Here is a 22,579-nt window from a genome sequence, read left to right as displayed (position 1 = left end):
TTACTTTTTAAAAATACAATGTTTCAAAGAACATGATGCAGCTATATCCACTACACCTGCAGAGACACACCTGTGATGATATGCTGTTTCTCCAATTCACAAGGCAATGCTCTAACAGAAAACAGACCTTCTGCATGATATGCCAAGATCCTGCCATTCTTGAAAATAACTGATACTCATAAGCTGATATTATAAATGGTCTTAAAAATAATAACCAATAAGAATTATCCCTGGACTAGTCATTAAATTCAGTGTAACTGTCTATACTTTAGTGTTATAATTCCTTTTTCCAATATGAGATAGTGAAACAAATAATTGAAATTAAGTACTTTTGATGTTGTAACACAGATGCCTACAATATTACGATTTGGGCTCCATTATTCTTATGCATGCCATTATTTACTGATTTTTTACTATGTGGTGGGCAGTATACTTGATTCTTGAGGGAGGAAAGCTAATAATAAATCTCTTTTCCTTAGAGAATTTCTATTCTGATTATCTAACTGAACCTGTGAATGAACTCCTAAACTCCTAGTAAAAGTACCAAGATCAAGGGGGGAAAAAAGAGAGAATTGTCTCTGCCTACGAGGGTTGGAGAAAGGAACACATTTGAAAGGGACCTAAAGGCTAAGTTGTTTTCCAAGGAGAAAGGAGAGGGTATTCCAGACTGAAAGAACACTATAAAGAAAGAAAGGCCCAAAGCTAGTGAGTAGGTGACTGTTCTAAAATCAGGACTGGGTTATCTGATGGGATGACCAGAGATGTACTGTCCAAGATACCAGTTGTTAGACATATGCCTATTTAAATTAACATTACATATAATTAGAAATTCAGTTCTCAGTTGAATTTGAAGTACTTAATAACCCCATGTTTCTAGAGTCCACCACATCAGACAATGCAGAGTATTCCTCCCCTCGCTGCAAAGTTCTACTGAGCAGTGCTGAGTGTGAGAATATAGGGTAAGCATGGTGCCATCTCATGGAGCCTCAACTCTATCTTCAACAGTTTAATCTTCAGTTGAAATAAAAGTGGTTTATAAACCACTATATTCTAAGAAATCCCTTTAGGAAGAGCCTTTGGGGACTCCACCTTGGCAGCACTGCAATAACCTGCTTTACCCCTCCAGCTTCTACATTTCAGTGAAACACTTCTTTTGAAGAAAGAATTCTGCAGTTTTTTTTTTTTTTTTAAGGCTCAAAACCCACTGTTTTTTTAAGCAGGAATGTGATAGATTTGGGTTTCTGTCAGAAATATTATCTCTCAGAGCAGTATACAAGCTATGTGGCAAGAAGAGACTGGGCAGACCAAGATCAGCAGAGGCTAATGGTGATATGATAAAGGACTGTATTCAGTGAAGCCTCCAAAGAAATACACAGCTAAGAATTTGTATCAGTAAATTTATTCCAAGTAAGGCTTGTGTGCACACACCAGGCAGATTATTTCCACACAAACACCAAACGTCATAGTAAAAATAGTTAACACTTTGGCCATGAAACTCAAAAATACTTGAAAAACTTCTCGATAGCACTTTGACTCACTTAATTCTGACAAATATTAATATGTCATCCATGCTTGCCCAGTTATAATTTACAATATAATTGTATTTTTCATTGTACTTATTATTCATTATACTTACTATATATTTAAAACATCTTTGCTGAAATTCTCTTATCCCAAAAATAATTTTTCAGTAACTCCAAAATATCCACATGTACCTCTTAGCAGTGCTACTGCAACATCAAAATTCTTTTTCTTCAAGTAACAAGTTCTCAAGCCACACCATTCCTGATCACAGATATAACTGATATGCAGTTTTATAAACAGCTCTTTTACTCCTTGTTCCTATTTTAGCAGGCCAACCATCACTTCACTGATATCCCAGAGTTTTCTTGCAACAGATTCATCCACAGCTTTGGGCAATAATTCTTCCTCTTTACAATCCCCAAAGTATCTTCCTGACACTCCTTCTACTTCAGGTGAAGAGGCCAAATAAATGGAAGTCTGGGCACCTTCTACTGGAGTTTTGAAAAAAGCCCATGACACCAAATTGAAGAGTGGTCTGACCAACAGTGGAATGTGTATGTGCCTCCCCAGATTTGTCCGTACAATACCAGGATGCAACACATTGACAGTGACATTTGTGCCTTCTAAGCGGCGGGCTAATTCCCTGGTGAAAAGAATGTTAGCCAGTTTGCTCCGGCTATAACAAAAGCTTTTATTATAGCTTTGTTCACTGTTCAAGTCATCAAAGTTGATGTCTCCATATTTATAAAGTTTGGAAGAAACTACCACAATCCTGCTGGGAGCTGAACTTTTGAGGAGTCCAAGGAGAAGATTGGTGAGTAGAAAGTGCCCCAGATGGTTCACTCCGAACTGCATCTCAAACCCATCTTCAGTCTTCATGTAAGGGCACTGGAAGATCCCTGCATTATTGATCAAGACATCCAGCCTAGGCTCTTCCTTTAAATGTCGAAAAGACAATGGCAGAATTAAGAACACATGCCTTGTATTGCTTTTTCTGTTCATGATAATTACATTTTAATAAAAATGGGAACTTGAGACTAAAAGCATTTAATTTGTTGTTGATCTATCAATCAGATAACTACTTGAAACACTGGCAATTTTGTGTTTAATTAATGGGGAAAGGGATTCCTCTGCAGGATGTTCCTCAGATAAATACTGATATTCATGATCTTTCATTCAACAGCTCTTTTTTCTCATTTATTAAAATGATATACAGAAAGACATTTATCCAGTCATCTTCCAATAAAAGATGTAGAAACTAACTGTAAGACTTAATTTCTGGTTTTATGCTTTTATAACATTTACAAATATATAAACTTTAACATTGCACTAGAAAGTTGACTATGTGATCAGTACCAAGATCTTTCTGAAAACAGAAATACAGTCAATTTGAGGACAAGGTGCTCCTGTAATCCCATATTTCTCCCTTTAATTTCAGTTGAACTAGGAAAATATCAATTTGGGAGTTATCAGGTTAATACTCAGATCGTATCAAAATTATAATAAGTGTACCTATGATAAAATGTTTAAAAATACTTGCAAACTACTAAAATTCTACTAACAAACAGCCTCCATGAGCTTCCAATAATTGAGAGAAAAATAGAAAAAAAAACAGATGCACAAGCTTGATAGGAACCTGGCTTTGTGCTTGTCCCATGTCACCACATCTAATTCCAACAACTCTATAAGCAAATGAAGCTCATAGGCTAGGTGACTTAACCAGTATCAGAGCTCCTAAGTAGCAAAATAAGATCAGATCTGAAGATTAAGTCTTTGGCACCAAGGCCTATTTTCTTAATTAGTAAGCTGGCATGGTTTTCTAATTGGGATTTTCGAAACAGCTAGAGAGGCAATGAAAGCTAGACAGACCATATGCAGTAGAAAACAGATAAGCATAGTTTATTCCCAGAGCTACTAGTTATCAACACTAAAGGAAACTCATGGTTGCTTTATTCTCTCAGGGGAAATGGCACCATGGGGGTGGAACAACTTCAAGTCATTTTCTTAAAACTGAAACAAGCAATAGAAAAGGTCAGAAATGCAAACAACACTGGAGAGAACATCATGAATAAATCGAGATTCACAAAGAATAATCAAAGATTAAGAAAAAAATTAAATAGGTAATATAAAAATATCCAGCATAAAGGGGACTCTAATTTAGGAGATCTGTATCATCAACATTTTATACTTTGAACATATGCTTTTGTATCTTTCCAAATTAAAGTCCTAAAATTTAGACTGTTCTCATAGGGATATCTTTTTATTCCTTAAATCATGTAAGATCATCTTCTCTAGCCTTTTCTCGGTTGTTCTATGTTTCTTTTGATGGACAAAAAATGCACAACATGTTCCAAGTGTAAAGACACTGTGATGACCCATGATTAATTTGAGGTCAACTTTCAAATTTCACTGGCCCTTCTGCCAACTATAAGTGAAAAGAAAAATGTGTTACATTTCACAACTGTTATCAAAGCCCACCTGTCAGAGGATTAACTATTTCTCATTCTGCCCTGTCTGAGCAACTTTGGGTTTTCCAATAGTCAACTTCAAAAAGAAGGCAAGAGTTCACTCATGGGGGAAAGAAAGGAGTATTCTTTTTCACAAATCCTTTGGAAGAGTTTCCTGAATTAATCATTTGTTAGCCAGCATTCTTTGCTGGGCTTGTGTCATTTTAAAATTTTATCATTTACTATTTTTTAAATTCTAGGAGATAAATGAAATAAATACCAAGAATACCAACCTGTGGGAAATCTAAATTTCCATTTTTTTTTCCTTCTAATTATAGTTACTTAACTTCACAGCCAGGCAGGAACTGAAATACTTAGAAGCAAGGACAACTTAGTTATCTCTTTGTGTCCTCACTTTTTAATTAGTTCTGCCTCAAGTGCCAAAGAAGCACACCCAGTCCCAACTGTATTTTAAAGAGGAACAGAAAGACCCACTTTTAATGCTTCCAAAATCTCACTGATGAGTATTATTTCTTAACCTGTGTTACACAATAATTAAATACTAGCAGTAAACAAAAAAACAACTCTCTCAAAAACCAACAAACAAAAAACAGCTCCCAAACTGTGGCCTACAGTGTTTAGCAAACTCTCAGGGTGTTGTGGAGTATTTTAAATTTTCGAGGGAAACACAGTGATACTTGCTCAATACCTCAAAAACTACTAGCTCCAAGTGGTTCACAGCTTGAACATTACATTGTGCTATATTCCTTTCAATGACATTATTTCTTTGTGGAGCTGACTTTTAAGCAGCTGTTAGCAGTTGCTGTAATAAAAAACAAGAACAATGCTAAAAATCTACCTAGAAGAGGAAATGAGGGTGGCAGTGTCCAATCTGATTCCAAGGTTTCAGACACTGGTGTAATGACCAACAGGGATACATTTCCCATTAGTAGTTATGGCTGTTTAAGAATAAAATAAAGATATTATTTTTTCTTTCAATTATATGCTATCTTCTCAAATAGCTACTAAGTTGTTAGGACGTAACTACTTATTAGGTTGTGTCAAAGGAAAATAAATCTCAGAACCCAAAATCACTAAGTCAAAGGTTAAAGTCAAGCTGGGAACCGCCTCAGACAAACGTGCCTCCCATTTTATTCCTAAATAAGATAGCTACAAAGAAAAAGAAGCTACATACCACCCTCACGATTTGCCCACATGGGCCTCAAGATCTTTACCCTAAAACAGTTCTGTTGAATTTCACCCTGGCAATGTATTAATAAATTGATAGCTCATCTTCACAAGTGCCAAACAAAAGACAGAACACTAAAGTCATCCTTCTGCTCACCTGAGACAAATGCTTATCTGATTGCTGCCTCTGCCCTATTGTTTATGTGAAAATGCAGACTCACTGAGCCAGTCTAAGACATAAGTGATTATTCCTCTATCCCGCCTGCACATGTAAATTGTACATTCAGTGAAAGGCTAATCAAAGACCCAAAAGAATGCAACCTTTTGTCTCCCATCTACCTATGACCTGGAAGCCCCTACTTCGAGTTGTCTCACTTTTCCAGGAGAACCAATGTATATCTTACCCATTTGATTGATGTCTCATGTCTCCCTAAAATGTATAAAACCAAGCTGTGCCCCCACCTTGGGCACATGTCCTCAGGACCTCCTGAGGTTCTGCCACGGATGCATCCTTAACCTTGGCAAAACAAACTTTCTAAATTTATTGAGACCTATATCAGATACTTTTGGTTTTACAGTTGTTTGGACTTAACTACGTAACAAATGAACTGGGAAATATTTCTGTGCTAAAGGCATCATGAAAAAATTACTGAGAAAATCTGGGAACCTCTTCTCTAGACTCAAGAGACTCCATGTCATATAGGCACCTTTCTTGTCCCAGCTAATTTTAAATTTCACTCTTCTGAACAAACGCCCTCTGAGTGCCAGTTATCCCTGCAAGAAACCCTTCTACCTCAGTCTCAGCAGAAAACATCCACTTACTATGGAAATACTTACCATTTGCACAAAGATATCCTCACACCTCACTGCCAGGCAGCAGGAGGAAAGAACAGGGGTTAAAAGCAAGTGTTCTGCAGACAGACCACAAGCAAGTTTCTTAACCTTCCTATGCCTCAGTTTCCTTGCGTTGTAAAGTGGGGATAATAATGCCTACTCCACAGGGTTACTGTGTAGCTTCAATGACAAGTTATAGGCAAGGACACTTCACTTTCATTTAAAACAAAAAGGAAAATCTGAAATGCTTGGCACAACCCCTGGCATACAGATCTTCAATAAATGCTGGATATTATTATTATTATTATTTTTTTTTTGAGACGGAGTCTCGCTCTGTCGCCCAGGCTGGAGTGCAGTGGCGTGATCTCAGCTCACTGCAAGCTCCGCCTCCAGGGTTCACGCCATTCTCCTGCCTCAGCCTCCGGAGTAGCTGGGACTACAGGCGCCCGCCACCTCGCCCGGCTAGTTTTTTGTATTTTTTTTTAGTAGAGACGGGGTTTCACCGTGTTAGCCAGGATGGTCTCGATCTCCTGACCTCGTGATCCGCCGGTCTCGGCTTCCCAAAGTGCTGGGATTACAGGCTTGAGCCACCGCGCCCGGCCTGGATATTATTTTTATTCCTGTCCCTGTATGGAGCATGACCACTGGATTCCAAGCTCTATTCTACTTGGAAATCAGGCCGCAGTCCCGTTAAGGATGGTGCTGAGTTTACTGGTGACAGCGAGCGCCCTACCCCAGCAGAAAAGGAGCAGAGGACGCGGGAGGGAGAACTTTTTTTTAGAGGACTGATCTGAAGTCCTTGGCTAGCAACTTCCCCCAGTGCTCTGGGGTTCTGAAGACACAGCTCTGTGCAAATTCACTTCTGACACAGGAGAAACAATTCAGAGGCCATGGATCTACTCCAGGACGGTCCTCACATAACGAAATGAAATGTTCAGAAACTGGTTTATTTTTCTCTTGGGCCCATTTCTTTCTCGACATCCTTAGAGGACAGAAGGCAGCCCTCCCAGTTAATCTTTCCTTCTCAACCCTGCAGCTTCCCGGCCACCTCCAAGTGGCTTTTTGGACTCCTCTCACCCTCAGTGGTTCCCAAGGTGACACCCTGAATCCCAGGGCAGTACCTCGAGGCTCCGCCCCAGCCCGCAGTCCCCTCCCACCCCGTGCCCACCCAGGCCCTCCCCGCCAGCCCAGGCCCTGCCCGCCAGCCCAGGCCCTGCCCGCCAGCCCGGCCCCCCGAGGCCCACACCTGGAGCATTTCCTGGCAGAAGGCGCGCACAGAGCGCAGCGAGGCGAGGTCCAGCTCCCGGACTATGAGCTCGCCCGCCCCGCCGACGCCGGGCTCTGGGCCGCACTCCGCGTCCTGGCGGAGCTCGCGACGGAGCTGACCCGCCGCCTCCTCGGCGCGCGCGCGGTCCCGGCAGCCCATGATCACGCGCGCCCCCAGGCGCACCAGCTCCGCGGCCGTAGCGCGGCCCAGGCCGCTGTTTGCCCCGGTGATCAGCACAGTCTTCCCGTGCATGAGGCCGGGGTACCCGCCTCCGCGCAGCCGCTGGACCCCTGACCCCGCGAACCGCCGGGCCGCCAGCCACAGCGCCCCGCCCAGAGCGGCCAGTACTGCCGCCGCAGTGGCCACTGCCATCGTCGGGCCGAGGGCCCACCAGTCCCTCCACGGGAGTTCCGAAGCCGCCGCCTTACCGGAACCCAGGAGACACCTGTACGCGGAGAACTCTGGGGCGCGGCGGGTCGGCCCCTGACGGTGTGCGTGGGGCATCCTGGGACTTGTAGTTTCCCTCTGGGGGCGCCTGATTGGTTGGGAGAGTTCAGCGCCCCGGGTCCTTCGCCGTCCGTGAAACCTGCGCCCAGCTTAATGATGGAGGCTGGGCACCCAGTACAGTGTTCAGGCTGCTGGGGTTCATACGTATTGAAATCCCAGAGTCGGGGCGCACTTCCCCGTGGGAATGCCTGATGAGTACTTTGAATTACAGATCTCTGTACAGGCCCTGTACAAATGCCACTCCTCAGGGCATTTCGTGTGTTTTCCTTTGAGGGCTCCTGGGACATGTAAATTCAGTTCAACTCACCTTCTGGGGAATGGGCCCTGACAAGCTGAAGTCTGAGGTAGGACTGTTTTTCATAGATGAGACAAAGAATTAAGCAACATGAATCAGTTGGAAATAGAATGGGCGAGTAGTTCTCAAACTTAAATGCACATTAGAATCACCTGGAGGACTTGCGGTGGGGGTTCAGGGTGGGGGAATGAAACAAAACGAAAACAAAAAACTAGGGCCCCAGTATTAGGGTTTCTAATTCAATAGGTACAGGAAGGGGCCTGATAATTTGTACTTCTAACAAGTTCCCAGGTGCTGCTGTTGCAGATCTGGGAACCACACTTTGAGAACCACTGAACAAGGCATTATGTCACTGGTCCCTACTAAAAAAAAGAAAATCATCTTCAAATGATCTTGACACTGCCAGAGGTACAGTGGGAAAAGGTTGGACTTATTGTAAATATAGGCTTCTGAGCAGGCCATTTACAAATGCCCCCCACCCTCTCCATAGGACTATTACACACAACGATGGAAGGCAAAGTGCTTGGCTCACTGTAAAATGCCTCATTAATATCAGGGTTAGTGTCACAGGGACCCATCTTCAAGCTACAAATTTCATAGCTGTAGACGAAGCTACTTTTGAAGACTCATTCGTTCATCTGCCTCTCCATCCAGTATGTGCCTGGCCTGTTCCCTGTTCCCTGTTAGAGAAATGGGACACCATTTCTGCTCTCAGGGTGCTTACTTTCTGGAACTGGGATCTCCGACTTCCCACCCTCCACCCATTGCAGGTTCTTCAGACAAGGAAAAAGAGCCACAGCTTGTATAGTTTGAGACAAACTCCCCAATAATTGTGATAATCCATCTTCCACTCCCTTACATTTTGGAAGGATGTAACATGCAATAGTCAGAATACAAAGAAAAAGGGATGGATTCCAGGAGGTTTCTTATGATTAATGAGAATGGAGCTCAGAGGTGGGAAAGAACACTCTTACTGGGGATTACACAAGGCACCGGGAACAGGAATCATGAGAGGTGGTCCTACACCACCCTATCCCCAATTTGAAGCTGCTACTCAAACTCAGTGATCCCCCAGCGTGTCTGTTTCCACTTTATTGTCCTTTCTTCCCATCCACATCTTGCCCATCCATCAAAATCACAGGCTACCTCAAGTCTTTCTATTATGACCACTTCCAGCCTATGAAGATCTCTGCTCCCTTCGTGTGTGACCCTCACTGGCACTGAAGACAAACAGCCTTCTAGTGTTGACTGTTTGAGTTTGCAACATTTGACTTCCTTGACCAGATTGTTAAGGTTTTCAGTTTCCTAGAGGATAGGGTTTTGTCTGCATACCTCTTGTGGTCTTTGCATGGGAGGACACCTATAAAATGGTAGGTACTCAGTAAGTGTCATGTGTCACAACTGATGTATTTTGGACTGCTTTACATAAAATTAGGGAGCATCAGAAGATGTGTTTCAGCTGTGGTCTTCTCTCATCTAGAGTCAGGGGTAGAATACATATGTCCAGGTGGAGTAGAGATGAAGGTGGAGGTAGAGAGAGCAGGAGAGGGTAGGAGGAAAACAGGAGGGAGGAATCCTTAGTTAATCCTGCGGTGTAACTGCTGTGTAGTTTATGCATGGAACTTAATGAAATGATTAATCTGTACCAGATGGGTCCAAAGGCCATGAAATTAATAACTATTTGGAAGGGAGGAAAGAGACCTCATTATAACTTTTGAAGTAAGATTTGAATTTGAATCTAATTAGTCTTAATTAGTGTTAAGACTAATCATGAGAGGACCACCTCTCATGATTCCTGTTCCCGGTGCCTTGTGTAGAGTTAAGACTCATTAGCTCTGTATCCTTAAACAAGCTATCTAATTAACCTTTTTGAATCTTAGGCTCCTCATTGATAAAAAGGAAGGTAATAATAATACTATGTAACAAACATTTAATTTGATAAGAAAATGAAGTAACATGTGAAAATAACCAGGTCACTGTGCCTAACATATATTTAATGACCAACCAATTTTCGTTGAAAACTAAACAAAAATTGCATGAGAATGACAATGAAGGACCAGGATTCTACACTTTATGTCACATTTTGAAGTGGTACCGTAGGGTCTTTTTTTTTTTTTTTTCATACAAATATGGATGTGCCAGCCTGCCAGGCCCAAAGCCAGAGACTTCAAATATGAAACTCTGTGGACCAGAGGCATTTAACCCACCAAGTAATTTTCAGAGAACCTTTCTTAAGAGTTTCTGTTTAAGGCTTATCTTAGAAAGTACCCTGGAGGAACAACCAGATGATTTATTTCTAAATGAGCAGTATCAAAATTGTTATGCAGGTAGAGTGAAATTCTCATTTTGCTTTGTTTAAAAGGCTGGCCATAGCAGTCACAGAATACAAAGCTCCAGTTTTCAAGAGTGTACTTAACCATACTCCTTCTACCTTTGAAGACACTATTCTACAATGCTGATGGGTAACAATTCATTCTTATCTACAAACATCCAAAAATGAGCAGTGCTGCATGTAACTAAGTAAGCTTCTAAAACAGTCCCTTAAGCATGCAAATATTCAAGTTCTAAACTTAAAGAGTCATCATTATGGCTTACACAGAGGTAGGTGCAATGACATTCAACAGTATTGGTAGTTCAAAGAGAAATAGTTTGATAGTAACTTGAGGGTTCAAAAGATTTTCCAAAAAATCAAGAGGAAACCTTTCCAAAGAAGCTAAGTTTTAAGGTCCAATTTTCTGAAATACCTATCTAATAATCCTAGAGAGTCAAAAGAAGTGGCTTCTGTAATACCAGACTGTTACTACTTTATTTCTCCTCCCTGCCCCTAACTACTGAATTTTTTATTAAAGCCATAAGCTGCGATGGAACCTAACTTCTGTGCCCCTTCAATGTGGAACATGTGGTCATCAAAGAAGATGTGGGGCCGGATCTTCACCAAGATGGGACTTTTGGGGGCTCCAGCAAGGAAAAGAGCTTCGTCTATCTCTAGACCCCAGCGTCGAAGGGTCTTCAGCACACGGGCGCCTGAACTGGCTGCACTCCTAGCTGTAACCAGGTAGGTCCTGATAGGACAAAGTAACCGTTCATTTTTGGCATAGAACTTCTTTTGCAGTCTGCCTAAATCTTCCAGAAAGCCTTTCAGGGGACCCTGTAAAAGGAACATATATCACAGCTGTGATACAGTGAGCCAAAGAAAGTGAATGTTAAAAAGCAGAGACCCATAAGATACAATACAAAGGATATAATACAGCATGACATGCAGTGTTACGAAGCTGATGGCAAAAGGCTAAAACTTGATAGGAATTTATGTGAATATGTTGTCTGATATGGAACCATCCTTGCATTCGTGGAATGTGCCTAAAATGACCATATGATTTAACATGTAAACCTATATACTTTAAATATGAAAGAATGTTCAATAAATAATTAAGCCAGGACAACAGACATAAACTATCCATGGTAAGCTGGAATAGCGGGTCATTCTAAATAAACTCTAATTAGTTACCAAAGCACTACTCTTTTAATTTGCTTTTTGTGAATGTGCATTTTAACTTTAGAAAGTATATGCTTTTGTCTAGCTTAATGCTGTTTGACTTGAATCTAACTGTGTCTTTCATTTTTAACCTTTCCAAACACTTAGTTTTAGTATCTCTTGTGTAGAGCCTAGAATTGGATTTTGCTATGTGATACAACCTGAAAATCTTATTTTTTAAAACAATAGTTAAGTTTTTATTCATTTACATTTCTTTGTATTACAAATATACTTGAGATTGTTTCTGTCTTGTGGTTTTTATTGCATTTTCCATGTTTTAAAGATTTTAAAGGATTGTTCAATAATCTAGGTCTTTCTTCTTTGTAGTTGTATATGGGTGGTTCTTCTGACATTTAAGAAGGTTTACATTATTTCCTTCTATAAATTACCTTTACAACGATAACCTTTTATAGTACCCTCAGTCCTCTATTTTTTAAAAAGAATCCCAGATCTATTATTCTTCATAATGAGAAATAATGAAAGCAGGGTATTTCTTCAATGTGTCTGTAGTCCTCTATTTCTTCTCCACCATCTAATTTTTGTCATTTATTTACTTTTCCTTGGTGTTTATTTACTTTTGCATTATTACATTTTGTTTTATTTCTATTTATCAAGTTTACATTTCATCCTTTGATTGGCTATTGTAACTGAAAATTCCAGCATACTTCTTCCGTAGACCTTCTTTCCCCATATTTTTCCATTTTTTGTTAGTTATATAATTTGTATATCATACAAATTTGTTCTTTTGTACAGTTGTTTTACTTCTAATTCTATGGTTAACTATATTATATGAATGTTTGTGCCTTTGTGCTTCTAATTCTCCACGTGTTGGCCAAAATTTGTCCTGTAGTACTAATTTTCTCAAAAACATCTTATGGTAATAATCCCTGAGAATATGGTGTATTCTCAACTGTATATCTATTTCCTCTGTCTTTGAATAAACTTTTGGCTGGATATAGAATACATGATTTATATATAAGATTCTCCACAAGATCTTATAAGTAGTGCTCCACTGTCTTTTGCTTTTGAATGCCGCTCTTGAGAAGTTTGAGGGCCTCTTGTTTCCCATCTCACCTCTTCCACCACTTATATGAGTAGGCAGCCCAAATAATTATTTCTTCATTTTGAAGCCCAATAATTTCACTAGGCCTCTCAGTGATGGTCATTTTGATTCTATACCTCTATCACACAATATGGGCTTTTAATATTTAATATTTTAATCATTTAATATATAAATATCTTTTGATAATTTATCCGTTTTTAATTTCTATTTTTACATTAATTTGCATCTTTATATTTAACATCAATTCTCCTCCTCCAACATGATTTTAAAGTTTTTCTTCAGGGATTCTACTTAGGTATAGGCTGGGTCTTCTTTACCTGTTATCTATTTCTGTCATTTTTCTATATGTAATTGTATTTTTAATCTGTACCAGATGGGTAATATCTCTATTGGAGGGGAGGAAAGATTTACAGCATTCTATAACTTTCACATTTTATCATCTCTTCCTTGATTATTGCATTTTTACTTTATGATCTTGCTTTAAGTCTTTAAAAGTCATGGCAAATGTTCAGTCATAATTATCTGTATTATGTCAACTTTTTCTTGTAAGAGCTCTTCATCTGTTATTAGATTTTGTTCTTTTTTAATCTGCCTTTTTCTCATAGTATCTTTGAATGTATTCAATGTCAGTTATCTTTTTATTATTACTTGTACTGAAGTAGACTGGTTTTTCTTGGGACAATTGGTGGGTTTCTAGGGGAAGGTCAATGGGAGTATTTGGAGACTGACTTGTTTTCATGATTCAAAGGCTCCCTTCTTTGCTGTCATGGAAACAAACAGTTTTCTGTAAACATGACTTATTGTGTAACCATTTACTTAAATTTTCTTTAAGGTTGTATATCTTAGGAAAAAACAAGTAAATTTACTTTCTCATGGTAAGAGGCCATACATATAGGTGAAAAAACTGGGACTGTTTTTTTGACAAGAGCAGCAAACTCATAGTGACTGTTGGCAGGAGCCACCATCATTGCAGTTAGTCTTTAAAACACAGAGGGGCACAGTTTCCTTTGCTGTTTTTGGATGATTTCCAAATGGAAGAAACAGAGAATGCTGAGTTTATATCACCATATTCAAATCAAGTATCCATCTCATTCTCTTTTACTTCTATTTTGGGGTATGTTTTGTAATTTATATATTTGCACAGTAGTACAGCATATAATTTATCAATAAAAATATAAAATTACTAGGGAAACTTAGAAAAAGCAAATACTAGGGAAAGACTGTTACTCCAACTCTGATAACAAGAAAACTCCAATCTAAAAAATAACTTTTCTTGAGCCCATCAAAGAGCTGAGATTGCAGGGTAACCAACTAGCATGAAAACTAGGGAAAAACAGGCATCTTCAAGAAGATGTGGAGTGCAAGAACTGTGTACTTTTGGTAGAGTGTTGAAAAAAGTTATACCAGATTCCATACAAGCAAGTACAAGCAATTCAAGTAATTTAAAAAAGACATTGAGAAAGAACTAGGGTGCACCAATGAGAGAGCATAGAAGCCCTGGGATCCACAGGCACAAGACGTACACACTCTTTTTTAGGCTTTTCTCCATGGACTTCACTAGATGCTGATGACAAAGACTGCAAGCAGTAGGGTGATAGAATAAAGCCATCCTTGATGGTACAGGTGTGGAGGAGGGGAGCAGCTGCCACTGGGGGCAAAGACTAAAACTCCCCCAGTTGCTTATACCCTCAGAAACAAAGAGCTTAGACTGCTAGAAGGGCTTCAAACACTGTTATCCTCCAGGGCATGAGTAAAGATCCACTGTTACAGAAGAAAACATTCTAACTTTGGGAGGATAAGAGACTATCAAGGATCGGTACCATTAGATATTGGCTATCACTGGGGCATGGCAAGATCCAGGAGAATGTTCATCCCTAAGCCCTAGGAAGATAGAAGAAATAGCTGGGAAGGGGTAAGAATGAGGAGAGCTTCTCTGCAGCAGACACACAGGGAAGGCCTACTGCTGAAAGTCGACTAGAAATCTTGAGAAAACCCCTCTGGCAAAGTTGATACTAGACAAGCTTGGATCTTGTGGTGCCATGAAGATAACCATAGCAACCACAAAATCTAAAACAAGTTTAACACCTGATTTGATTGATTCAATCTATCACAATAATTGCTAGTCCTACAGTAAAACAGAACAAAACAAAATGAACAATCTACTTTCAGGAGAAATTAAAAGAACTAGACTTATGACCCAGATGTCACAAATATAACAGAGGGAATTGAAAATAACTGTGATTAATATATTTAAATGTCTGCTTTAAAGGTGGATACCATACATGAGTAGACTAGCAATTTTGGCAATTTTGGCAAAGAGATTGAAATGATAAGAGAGTTGAATGGAACTATATAAAGAGTGCCTAATGGATGTATCAGTAGACTCAACACAGCTAAAGAAAGAAAGAATGAACTTGAAGACAGGTCGATAGAAATTGCCCAAACTGAAAAGAGAGAAAGAGAAAAAGAAAAGAGTGGGGAAAAAAAAACAGAGTATTGAAATGCTGTGGGACACACACACACGCACATAACACTTACACTCCCCTCTCATATTCAAGCCAAAGGAAATATAGACAATTATAAAGGCAGTCAGAGAAAAATAGACACATTACATACTAAGGACTAAAGATACAAAATTCATAACATTTGTCATCAAAATCTATACAAATAAGAAGACAATGGAAAAGCATCTTTAAGGTGCTGGAAGAAAAACATAGTAAGCCCAGAATATTACATTCAGTAAAAATAAAATATAGTTTTAAAAAATGAATAAGGTTAAGACTTTTTAGGCAAAGTAAAACAGAGATTCAGTACCAGTAGATTTGTACTACATGAAATGTTAAAGAAAACAAAATAAAACAAAAGATCTCCTGGCAGAAGGAATATGATAACAGAGAAAAACCTGATCTACACAAAGAAAGGAAGATCTCTGAAAATGATTAAAAGGAATTTGAATATGAAATACATATTTTGCCTCATCCTTATTTAGTAGAAGGTATTTAATTACCAAAAATAGAAATAGTAGTGGAAAAGAGAAATAAGTGTTGCAGTCCCCAAGTCACTCAGCTAAATGGAAAAGTTAAGCCTGGAACAGCTTAGAGACGATCTGCCTTCCATTCTATTCAAAGTCACCCCTATGCTCACTGAGATAACTACATATAGGATTGCCTTCTCTGGAGGGGCTAATCAGAAACTCAAACCTGCCTGGAGTCCTGCCTTTCCAGACCAAACCAATGTTCATATTACATATGTTGATTAATAAATATCTCATGTCTCCCTAAAATGGATAAAACCAAACTGTGCTCTGACCATATTGGGCACATGTCGTCAGATCCTCCTGAGACTGTGTCATGCGTGCGTATCCTCAACCTTGGCAAAATAAACTTTCTAAATTTACTGAGACTTGTTTCACATTTTCAGGGTTCACAGTAGCAAAGTATAGAGAGTTTATAGCATAGATAAAATAAAAATATACGACAACTGTAGCACAAAACAGGGGAGGGAGAGTTTGGCAGTTCATTGTTGCAAAGTTCTTACAGCACATATGATATTATAGAGTATAACATTGTTTGACAATACACGGTGATTACTTAAAGTTGCATATTGTAAACACTAGAGTAACTAATAAAAATTTTAAATGAGTCATAAGCCAATAGTGGAGATAAAATGGCATGTAAAAACACACAGTAAGTTCTTAAGTAAATAGGGGAAAAAAGAAGAGGAAAAGGAAACTAAGAATGGTTGGAACACAGAGAAAACATAGGAAGATAGTAGATTTTAATCCAACCAAAGCTATGATCATATTAAATTTAAACATCCTAAAAATAGCAATTAAAACACGGGGATTGCCAGATTGTATAAATAGCAGTACCAACTGTAATATCTATAAGAAAAATAAGTTAAATATAAACAAAATTTAAATATAAAGGCATAGATAAAAGTATAGAAAAATCATATCATACAAACATTAACCCCCCCCCAAAAAGCTGGAATGATTATATGAGTATCAGATGAATATTACATAATGAAAAGGTATTAATTAAGATTAAGACAATATAATAATCCTAAATATGTGAGCACCTAAAAAAAAGATGCAAAATAAACTGATGTAAACCTGATAAAATTGAAAGGATAAATAGATAAGTTCTCAAATATATTTGGAGATTTCAACACTGCCTTCTCAATAGTAGGTAAAACAAATAGACAGAAAATTACTGACAATATAAAAAACCCAAGCAATATGACCTGAATTAATTTACATAATCTAATTGACATTTATAGAATATTTAATGACAACAGAATATTCTTTTCAAATACACATGACATATTCATCAAGATAGACCATATTCTGGGCATAAAACATACTGCAACAAATTTAAATAATTGAGATATAAAATATATTTTCTAATCACAACACAACAGAGTTAAGCTTTGTTTCAACAATAGAAAGATATCGGAATAAACTCCAAATATATGATAATTAAATAACCTACTTCTAAGTGACCTGTGGGTCAAAGAGGAAATCACAGAGAAATTTTGAAAATATATTTTGAATTAAATAAAAAAAACCCATCAGCTATCAAAATATGTGGGATGCAACTACAGCAGTGTTTAGAGGAACATTTATAGCATTAAGTGCTTATATTAGAAGAGAGGTTTCAAATGAACAATCTCAACTTCCACATTTAAAAACTTAGGAACAGCTGGCTCAGGAAAATTGATTAATCTCTGGCCAAACTGACCAAGAAAAACAACAACAAAAAAAGAAAAGACACAAATTACTAGTATCAGAAATAAAAGTGCGGACACATCACTAAGGATCCTACAAATATTAAAAACACATTAGTAAAACACTGTAAAAGTTTATGTCCATAAATTCAGTCATTTAAATGAACAAATTCCTTGAAAAACATAAGCTCATAAACAGAGAGAAGAATGAGAAAAGGAAGAAAAAGATAAATGGAATTCTATAGCTACCAAAATAATTGAATCAGTAGTTAAAAGCCTTCCAACAAAGAAAAAAGTTCAGGCCCAGATGGCTTCTTTGAAAAATTCTACCAAACATTTAAAATAGTTTGTATCACATTTTATGAGGGTAGTACTACCCTGTTACTAAAGTCAGATTAAGGTATTACAAGAGAATAAAACTATAGAGGATGAACATGAAGACATAAATGAATAAATAATACAAAATATTAACAAATTGGATTCAGCAATATATGAAAAGGATAATACCACATGACTAACTTGAATTAATACCAACAACGCAAAGCTGCCTCAGCTTTTACAAATCCATTAATGTAATTTACACCTCAACAGACTAAAGGAGAGAAACCACATGATTTTTCTCAATAGATGCAAATCAGGCATAGTCAAAATTCAACCTTCATTTATTATAAAACCTCTCAAAAAACTAGAAAAAGAAGGTAACTCCCTCAATGTGAAAAAAAGGCATCTAGAAAAGACCTATGGATAACAGTTAAGAGTGAAAGACTGATGTCCCCCTAAGATCTGGGTACGTGGCAAGGGTGTCTACCCTTATCACTGTTCTGAACATTGTACTGGATGTACTAGCAAGGTAAAAAGGCAAGAATGATAAATAACAGATATACAGCATGGAAACACAGAAATAAAATATGTCTTTAGTCACCAGTCAACATTATTGTTGACTTAGAAAATCTCAATCTACAAAATTGTTGTGAGAACTAACAAGGAAATTGAACAAGGTTGCAGAATACAAAAACCAGTTGTGATTCTATGTATTAGCAATAAATAATTGGATAGTGAAAAAAGGGGGGCGGAGCAAGATGGCCGAATAGGAACAGCTCCAGTCTCCATCCCAGCGCGAGCGACACAGAAGACCGGTGATTTCTGCATTTTCAACTGAGGTACTGGGGTCATCTCACTAGGGAGTGCCAGACAATCGGTGCTGGTCAGCTGCTGCAGCCTGACCAGCGAGAGCTGAAGCAGGGCTAGGCATCGCCTCACCTGGAAGCGCAAGGGGGAAGGAAATCCCTTTTCCTAGCCAGGGGAACTGAGACACACAACACCTGGAAAATCGGGTAACTCCCACCCCAATACTGCGCTTTAAGGAAACAGGCACACCAGGAGAATATATCCCACACCTGGCCGGGAGGGTCCCACGCCCACGGAGCCTCCCTCACTGCTAACTCAGCAGTCTGCCGCGATCTGTCGGCAAGGCAGCAGCGAGGCTGGGGGAGGGGCGCCCGCCATTGCTGAGGCTTAAGTAGGTAAACAAAGCCGCTGGGAAGCTCGAACTGGGTGGAGCTCACAGCAGCTCAAGGAAGCCTGCCTGTCTCTGTGGACTCCACCTCTGGGGAGAGCCCACAGCTGAAGTCCAATAGGGAAAGCAGCGGGGGCCGGTGCAGACGCGAACGACTCTGTCTGACAGCTTTGGGGAGAGCTGTGGATCTCCCAACGCGGAGGTTGAGATCGAGAACGGACAGACTGCCTGCTCAGGTGGGTCCCTGACCCCTGAGTAGCCTAGCTGGGAGACATCCCCCACTAGGGGCAGTCTGACACCCCACACCTCACAGGGTGGAGTCACCCCTGAGAGGAAACTTCCAAAGGAAGAATCAGACAGGTACACTCGCTGTTCAGCAATATTCTATCTTCGGCAACCTCTGCTGCTGATACCCAGGCAAAAAGGGTCTGGAGTGGACCTCAAGCAATCTCCAACAGACCAACAGACAGTCCTTCTGACTGTCAGACGGAAAACGATCAAACAGGAGGACACCTATACCAAAACCCCATCAGTACGTCACCATCATCAAAGACCAGAGACAGATAAAACCACAAAGATGGGGAAGAAGCAGGGCAGAAAAGCTGGAAATTCAAAAAATAAGAGCGCATCTCCCCCTGCAAAGGAGCGCAGCCCATCGCCAGCAACGGATCAAAGCTGGTCAGAGAATGACTTTGACGAGATGAGAGAAGAAGGCTTCAGTCCATCAAACTTCTCAGAGCTAAAGGAGGAATTACGTACCCAGCGCAAAGAAACTAAAAATCTTGAAAAAGAGTGGAAGAATTGACAGCTAGACTAATTAATGCAGAGAAGGTCATAAACGAAATGACAGAGATGAAAACCATGACACGAGAAATACGTGACAAATGCACAAGCTTCAGTAACCGACTCGATCAACTGGAAGAAAGAGTATCAGCGATTGAGGATCAAATAAATGAAATGAAGCGAGAAGAGAAACCAAAAGAAAAAAGAAGAAAAAGAAATGAACAAAGCCTGCAAGAAGTATGGGATTATGTAAAAAGACCAAATCTACGTCTGATTGGGGTGCCTGAAAGTGAGGGGGAAAATGGAACCAAGTTGGAAAACACTCTTCAGGATATCATCCAGGAGAACTTCCCCAACCTAGTAGGGCAGGCCAACATTCAAATTCAGGAAATACAGAGAACACCACAAAGATACTCCTCCAGAAGAGCAACTCCAAGACACATAATTGCCAGATTCACCAAAGTTGAAATGAAGGAAAAAATCTTAAGGGCAGCCAGAGAGAAAGGTCGGGTTACCCACAAAGGGAAGCCCATCAGACTAACAGCAGATCTCTCGGCAGAAACTCTACAAGCCAGAAGAGAGTGGGGGCCAATATTCAACGTTCTTAAAGAAAAGAATTTTCAACCCAGAATTTCATATCCAGCCAAACTAAGTTTCATCAGTGAAGGAGAAAGAAAATCCTTTACAGATAAGCAAATGCTTAGAGATTTTTGTCACCACCAGGCCTGCCTTACAAGAGACCCTGAAGGAAGCCCGAAACATGGAAAGGAACAACCGGTACCAGCCATTGCAAAAACATGCCAAAATGTAAAGACCATCGAGGCTAGGAAGAAACTGCATCAACTAATGAGCAAAATAACCAGTTAATATCATAATGACAGGATCAAGTTCACACATAACAATATTAACCTTAAATGTCAATGGACTAAATGCTCCAATTAAAAGACACAGACTGGCAAACTGGATCAAGAGTCAAGACCCATCAGTCTGCTGTATTCAGGAGACCCATCTCACATGCAGAGACATACATAGGCTCAAAATAAAGGGATGGAGGAAGATCTACCAAGCAAATGGAGAACAAAAAAAAGCAGGGGTTGCAATCCTAGTCTCTGATAAAACAGACTTTAAACCATCAAAGATCAAAAGAGACAAAGAAGGCCATTACATAATGGTAAAGGGATCAATTCAACAGGAAGAGCTAACTCTCCTAAATATATATGCACCCAATACAGGAGCACCCAGATTCATAAAGCAAGTCCTTAGAGACCTACAAAGAGACTTAGACTCCCATACAATAATAATGGGAGACTTCAACACTCCACTGTCAACATTAGACAGATCAACGAGACAGAAAGTTAACAAGGATATCCAGGAATTGAACTCATCTCTGCACCAAGCGGACCTAATAGACATCTATAGAACTCTCCACCCCAAATCAACAGAATATACATTCTTCTCAGCACCACATCGCACTTATTCCAAAATTGACCACATAATTGGAAGTAAAGCACTCCTCAGCAAATGTAAAAGAACAGAAATTATAACAAACTGTCTCTCAGACCACAGTGCAATCAAACTAGAACTCAGGACTAAGAAACTCAATCAAAACCACTCAACTACATGGAAACTGAACAACCTGCTCCTGAATGACTACTGGTACATAACGAAATGAAAGCAGAAATAAAGATGTTCTTTGAAACCAATGAGAACAAAGATACAACATACCAGAATCTCTGGGACACATTTAAAGCAGTGTGTAGAGGGAAATTTATAGCACTAAATGCCCACAAGAGAAAGCAGGAAAGATCTAAAATTGACACTCTAACATCACAATTAAAACAACTAGAGAGGCAAGAGCAAACACATTCAAAAGCTAGCAGAAGGCAAGAAATAACTAAGATCAGAGCAGAACTGAAGGAGATAGAGACACAAAAAACCCTCCAAAAACTCAATGAATCCAGGAGTTGGTTTTTTGAAAAGATCAACAAAATTGACAGACCGCTAGCAAGACTAATAAAGAAGAAAAGAGAGAGGAATCAAATAGACGCAATAAAAAATGATAAAGGGGATATCACCACTGACCCCACAGAAATACAAACAACCATCAGAGAATACTATAAACACCTCTACCAAATCAACTAGAAAATCTAGAAGAAATGGATAATTTCCTGGACACTTACACTCTCCCAAGACTAAACCAGGAAGAAGTCGAATCCCTGAATAGACCAATAGTAGGCTCTGAAATTGAGGCAACAATTAATAGCCTACCCACGAAAAAAAGTCCAGGACCAGATGGATTCACAGCTGAATTCTACCAGAGGTACAAGGAGGAGCTGGTACCATTCCTTCTGAAACTATTCCAATCAATAGAAAAAGAGGGAATCCTCCCTAACTCTTTTTATGAGGCCAACATCATCCTGATACCAAAGCCTGGCAGAGACACAACAAAAAAAGAGAATTTTAGACCAATATCCCTGATGAACATCGATGCAAAAATTCTCAATAAAATACTGGCAAACCGGATTCAGCAGCACATCAAAAAGCTTATCCACCATGATCAAGTGGGCTTCATCCCTGGGATGCAAGGCTGGTTCAACATTCGCAAATCAATAAACGTAATCCAGCATATAAACAGAACCAAAGACAAGAACCACATGATTATCTCAATAGATGCAGAAAAGGCTTTTGACAAAATTCAACAGCCCTTTATGCTAAAAGCGCTCAATAAATTCGGTATTGATGGAACATACCTCAAAATAATAAGAGCTATTTATGACAAACCCACAGCTAATATCATACTGAATGGGCAAAAACTGGAAAAATTCCCTTTGAAAACTGGCACAAGACAGGGATGCCCTCTCTCACCACTCCTATTCAACATAGTGTTGGAAGTTC

The 22,579-nt window shown here is 39.3% G+C and overlaps 2 protein-coding genes across 5 annotated transcripts in view; both read right to left on the bottom strand.

Moving 5' to 3' along the window:
• Positions 1-1,173: 1,173 nt before the first annotated feature.
• On the bottom strand, positions 1,174-7,836 carry RDH14 (retinol dehydrogenase 14). The gene is made up of 2 exons (XM_033176490.1): positions 7,240-7,836; positions 1,174-2,460 (listed from the first exon to the last, which is right to left on the bottom strand). The coding sequence occupies exons 1-2, from the start codon at positions 7,762-7,764 to the stop codon at positions 1,843-1,845; spliced, it is 1,143 nt and encodes a 380-aa protein (XP_033032381.1). The 5' UTR covers positions 7,765-7,836; the 3' UTR covers positions 1,174-1,842.
• Positions 7,837-9,975: 2,139 nt separating this feature from the next.
• Positions 9,976-22,579, bottom strand: part of NT5C1B (5'-nucleotidase, cytosolic IB) — a 33,260-nt gene continuing 20,656 nt past the window's right edge. For all 4 annotated transcript variants that reach the window (XM_033176487.1, XM_033176488.1, XM_033176489.1 and 1 more), the window contains one exon: positions 9,976-11,210. In XM_033176487.1, the coding sequence (XP_033032378.1) occupies positions 10,887-11,210 (324 nt within the window). In that variant the 3' untranslated portion in view covers positions 9,976-10,886. The remainder of the gene's footprint in view (positions 11,211-22,579) is intronic.

Source organism: Trachypithecus francoisi, unplaced genomic scaffold, assembly GCF_009764315.1.
Source record: "Trachypithecus francoisi isolate TF-2019V2 unplaced genomic scaffold, Tfra_2.0 Lachesis_group17, whole genome shotgun sequence".
Taxonomy (NCBI): domain Eukaryota; kingdom Metazoa; phylum Chordata; class Mammalia; order Primates; family Cercopithecidae; genus Trachypithecus; species Trachypithecus francoisi.
Note: the sequence above shows the minus strand (reverse complement) of the source record. Positions and strands in the feature narration are given on the sequence as shown.

Coding starts and splice junctions, on each gene's coding strand:
- RDH14 (XM_033176490.1), bottom strand. CDS start 7,764: ATGCCCCACGCACACCGTCAGGGGCCGACCCGCCGCGCCCCAGAGTTC. Junction 2,461..7,239: donor TCTGCCAGGAAATGCTCCAG/GTGTGGGCCTCG, acceptor CGACATTTAAAG/GAAGAGCCTAGGCTGGATGT.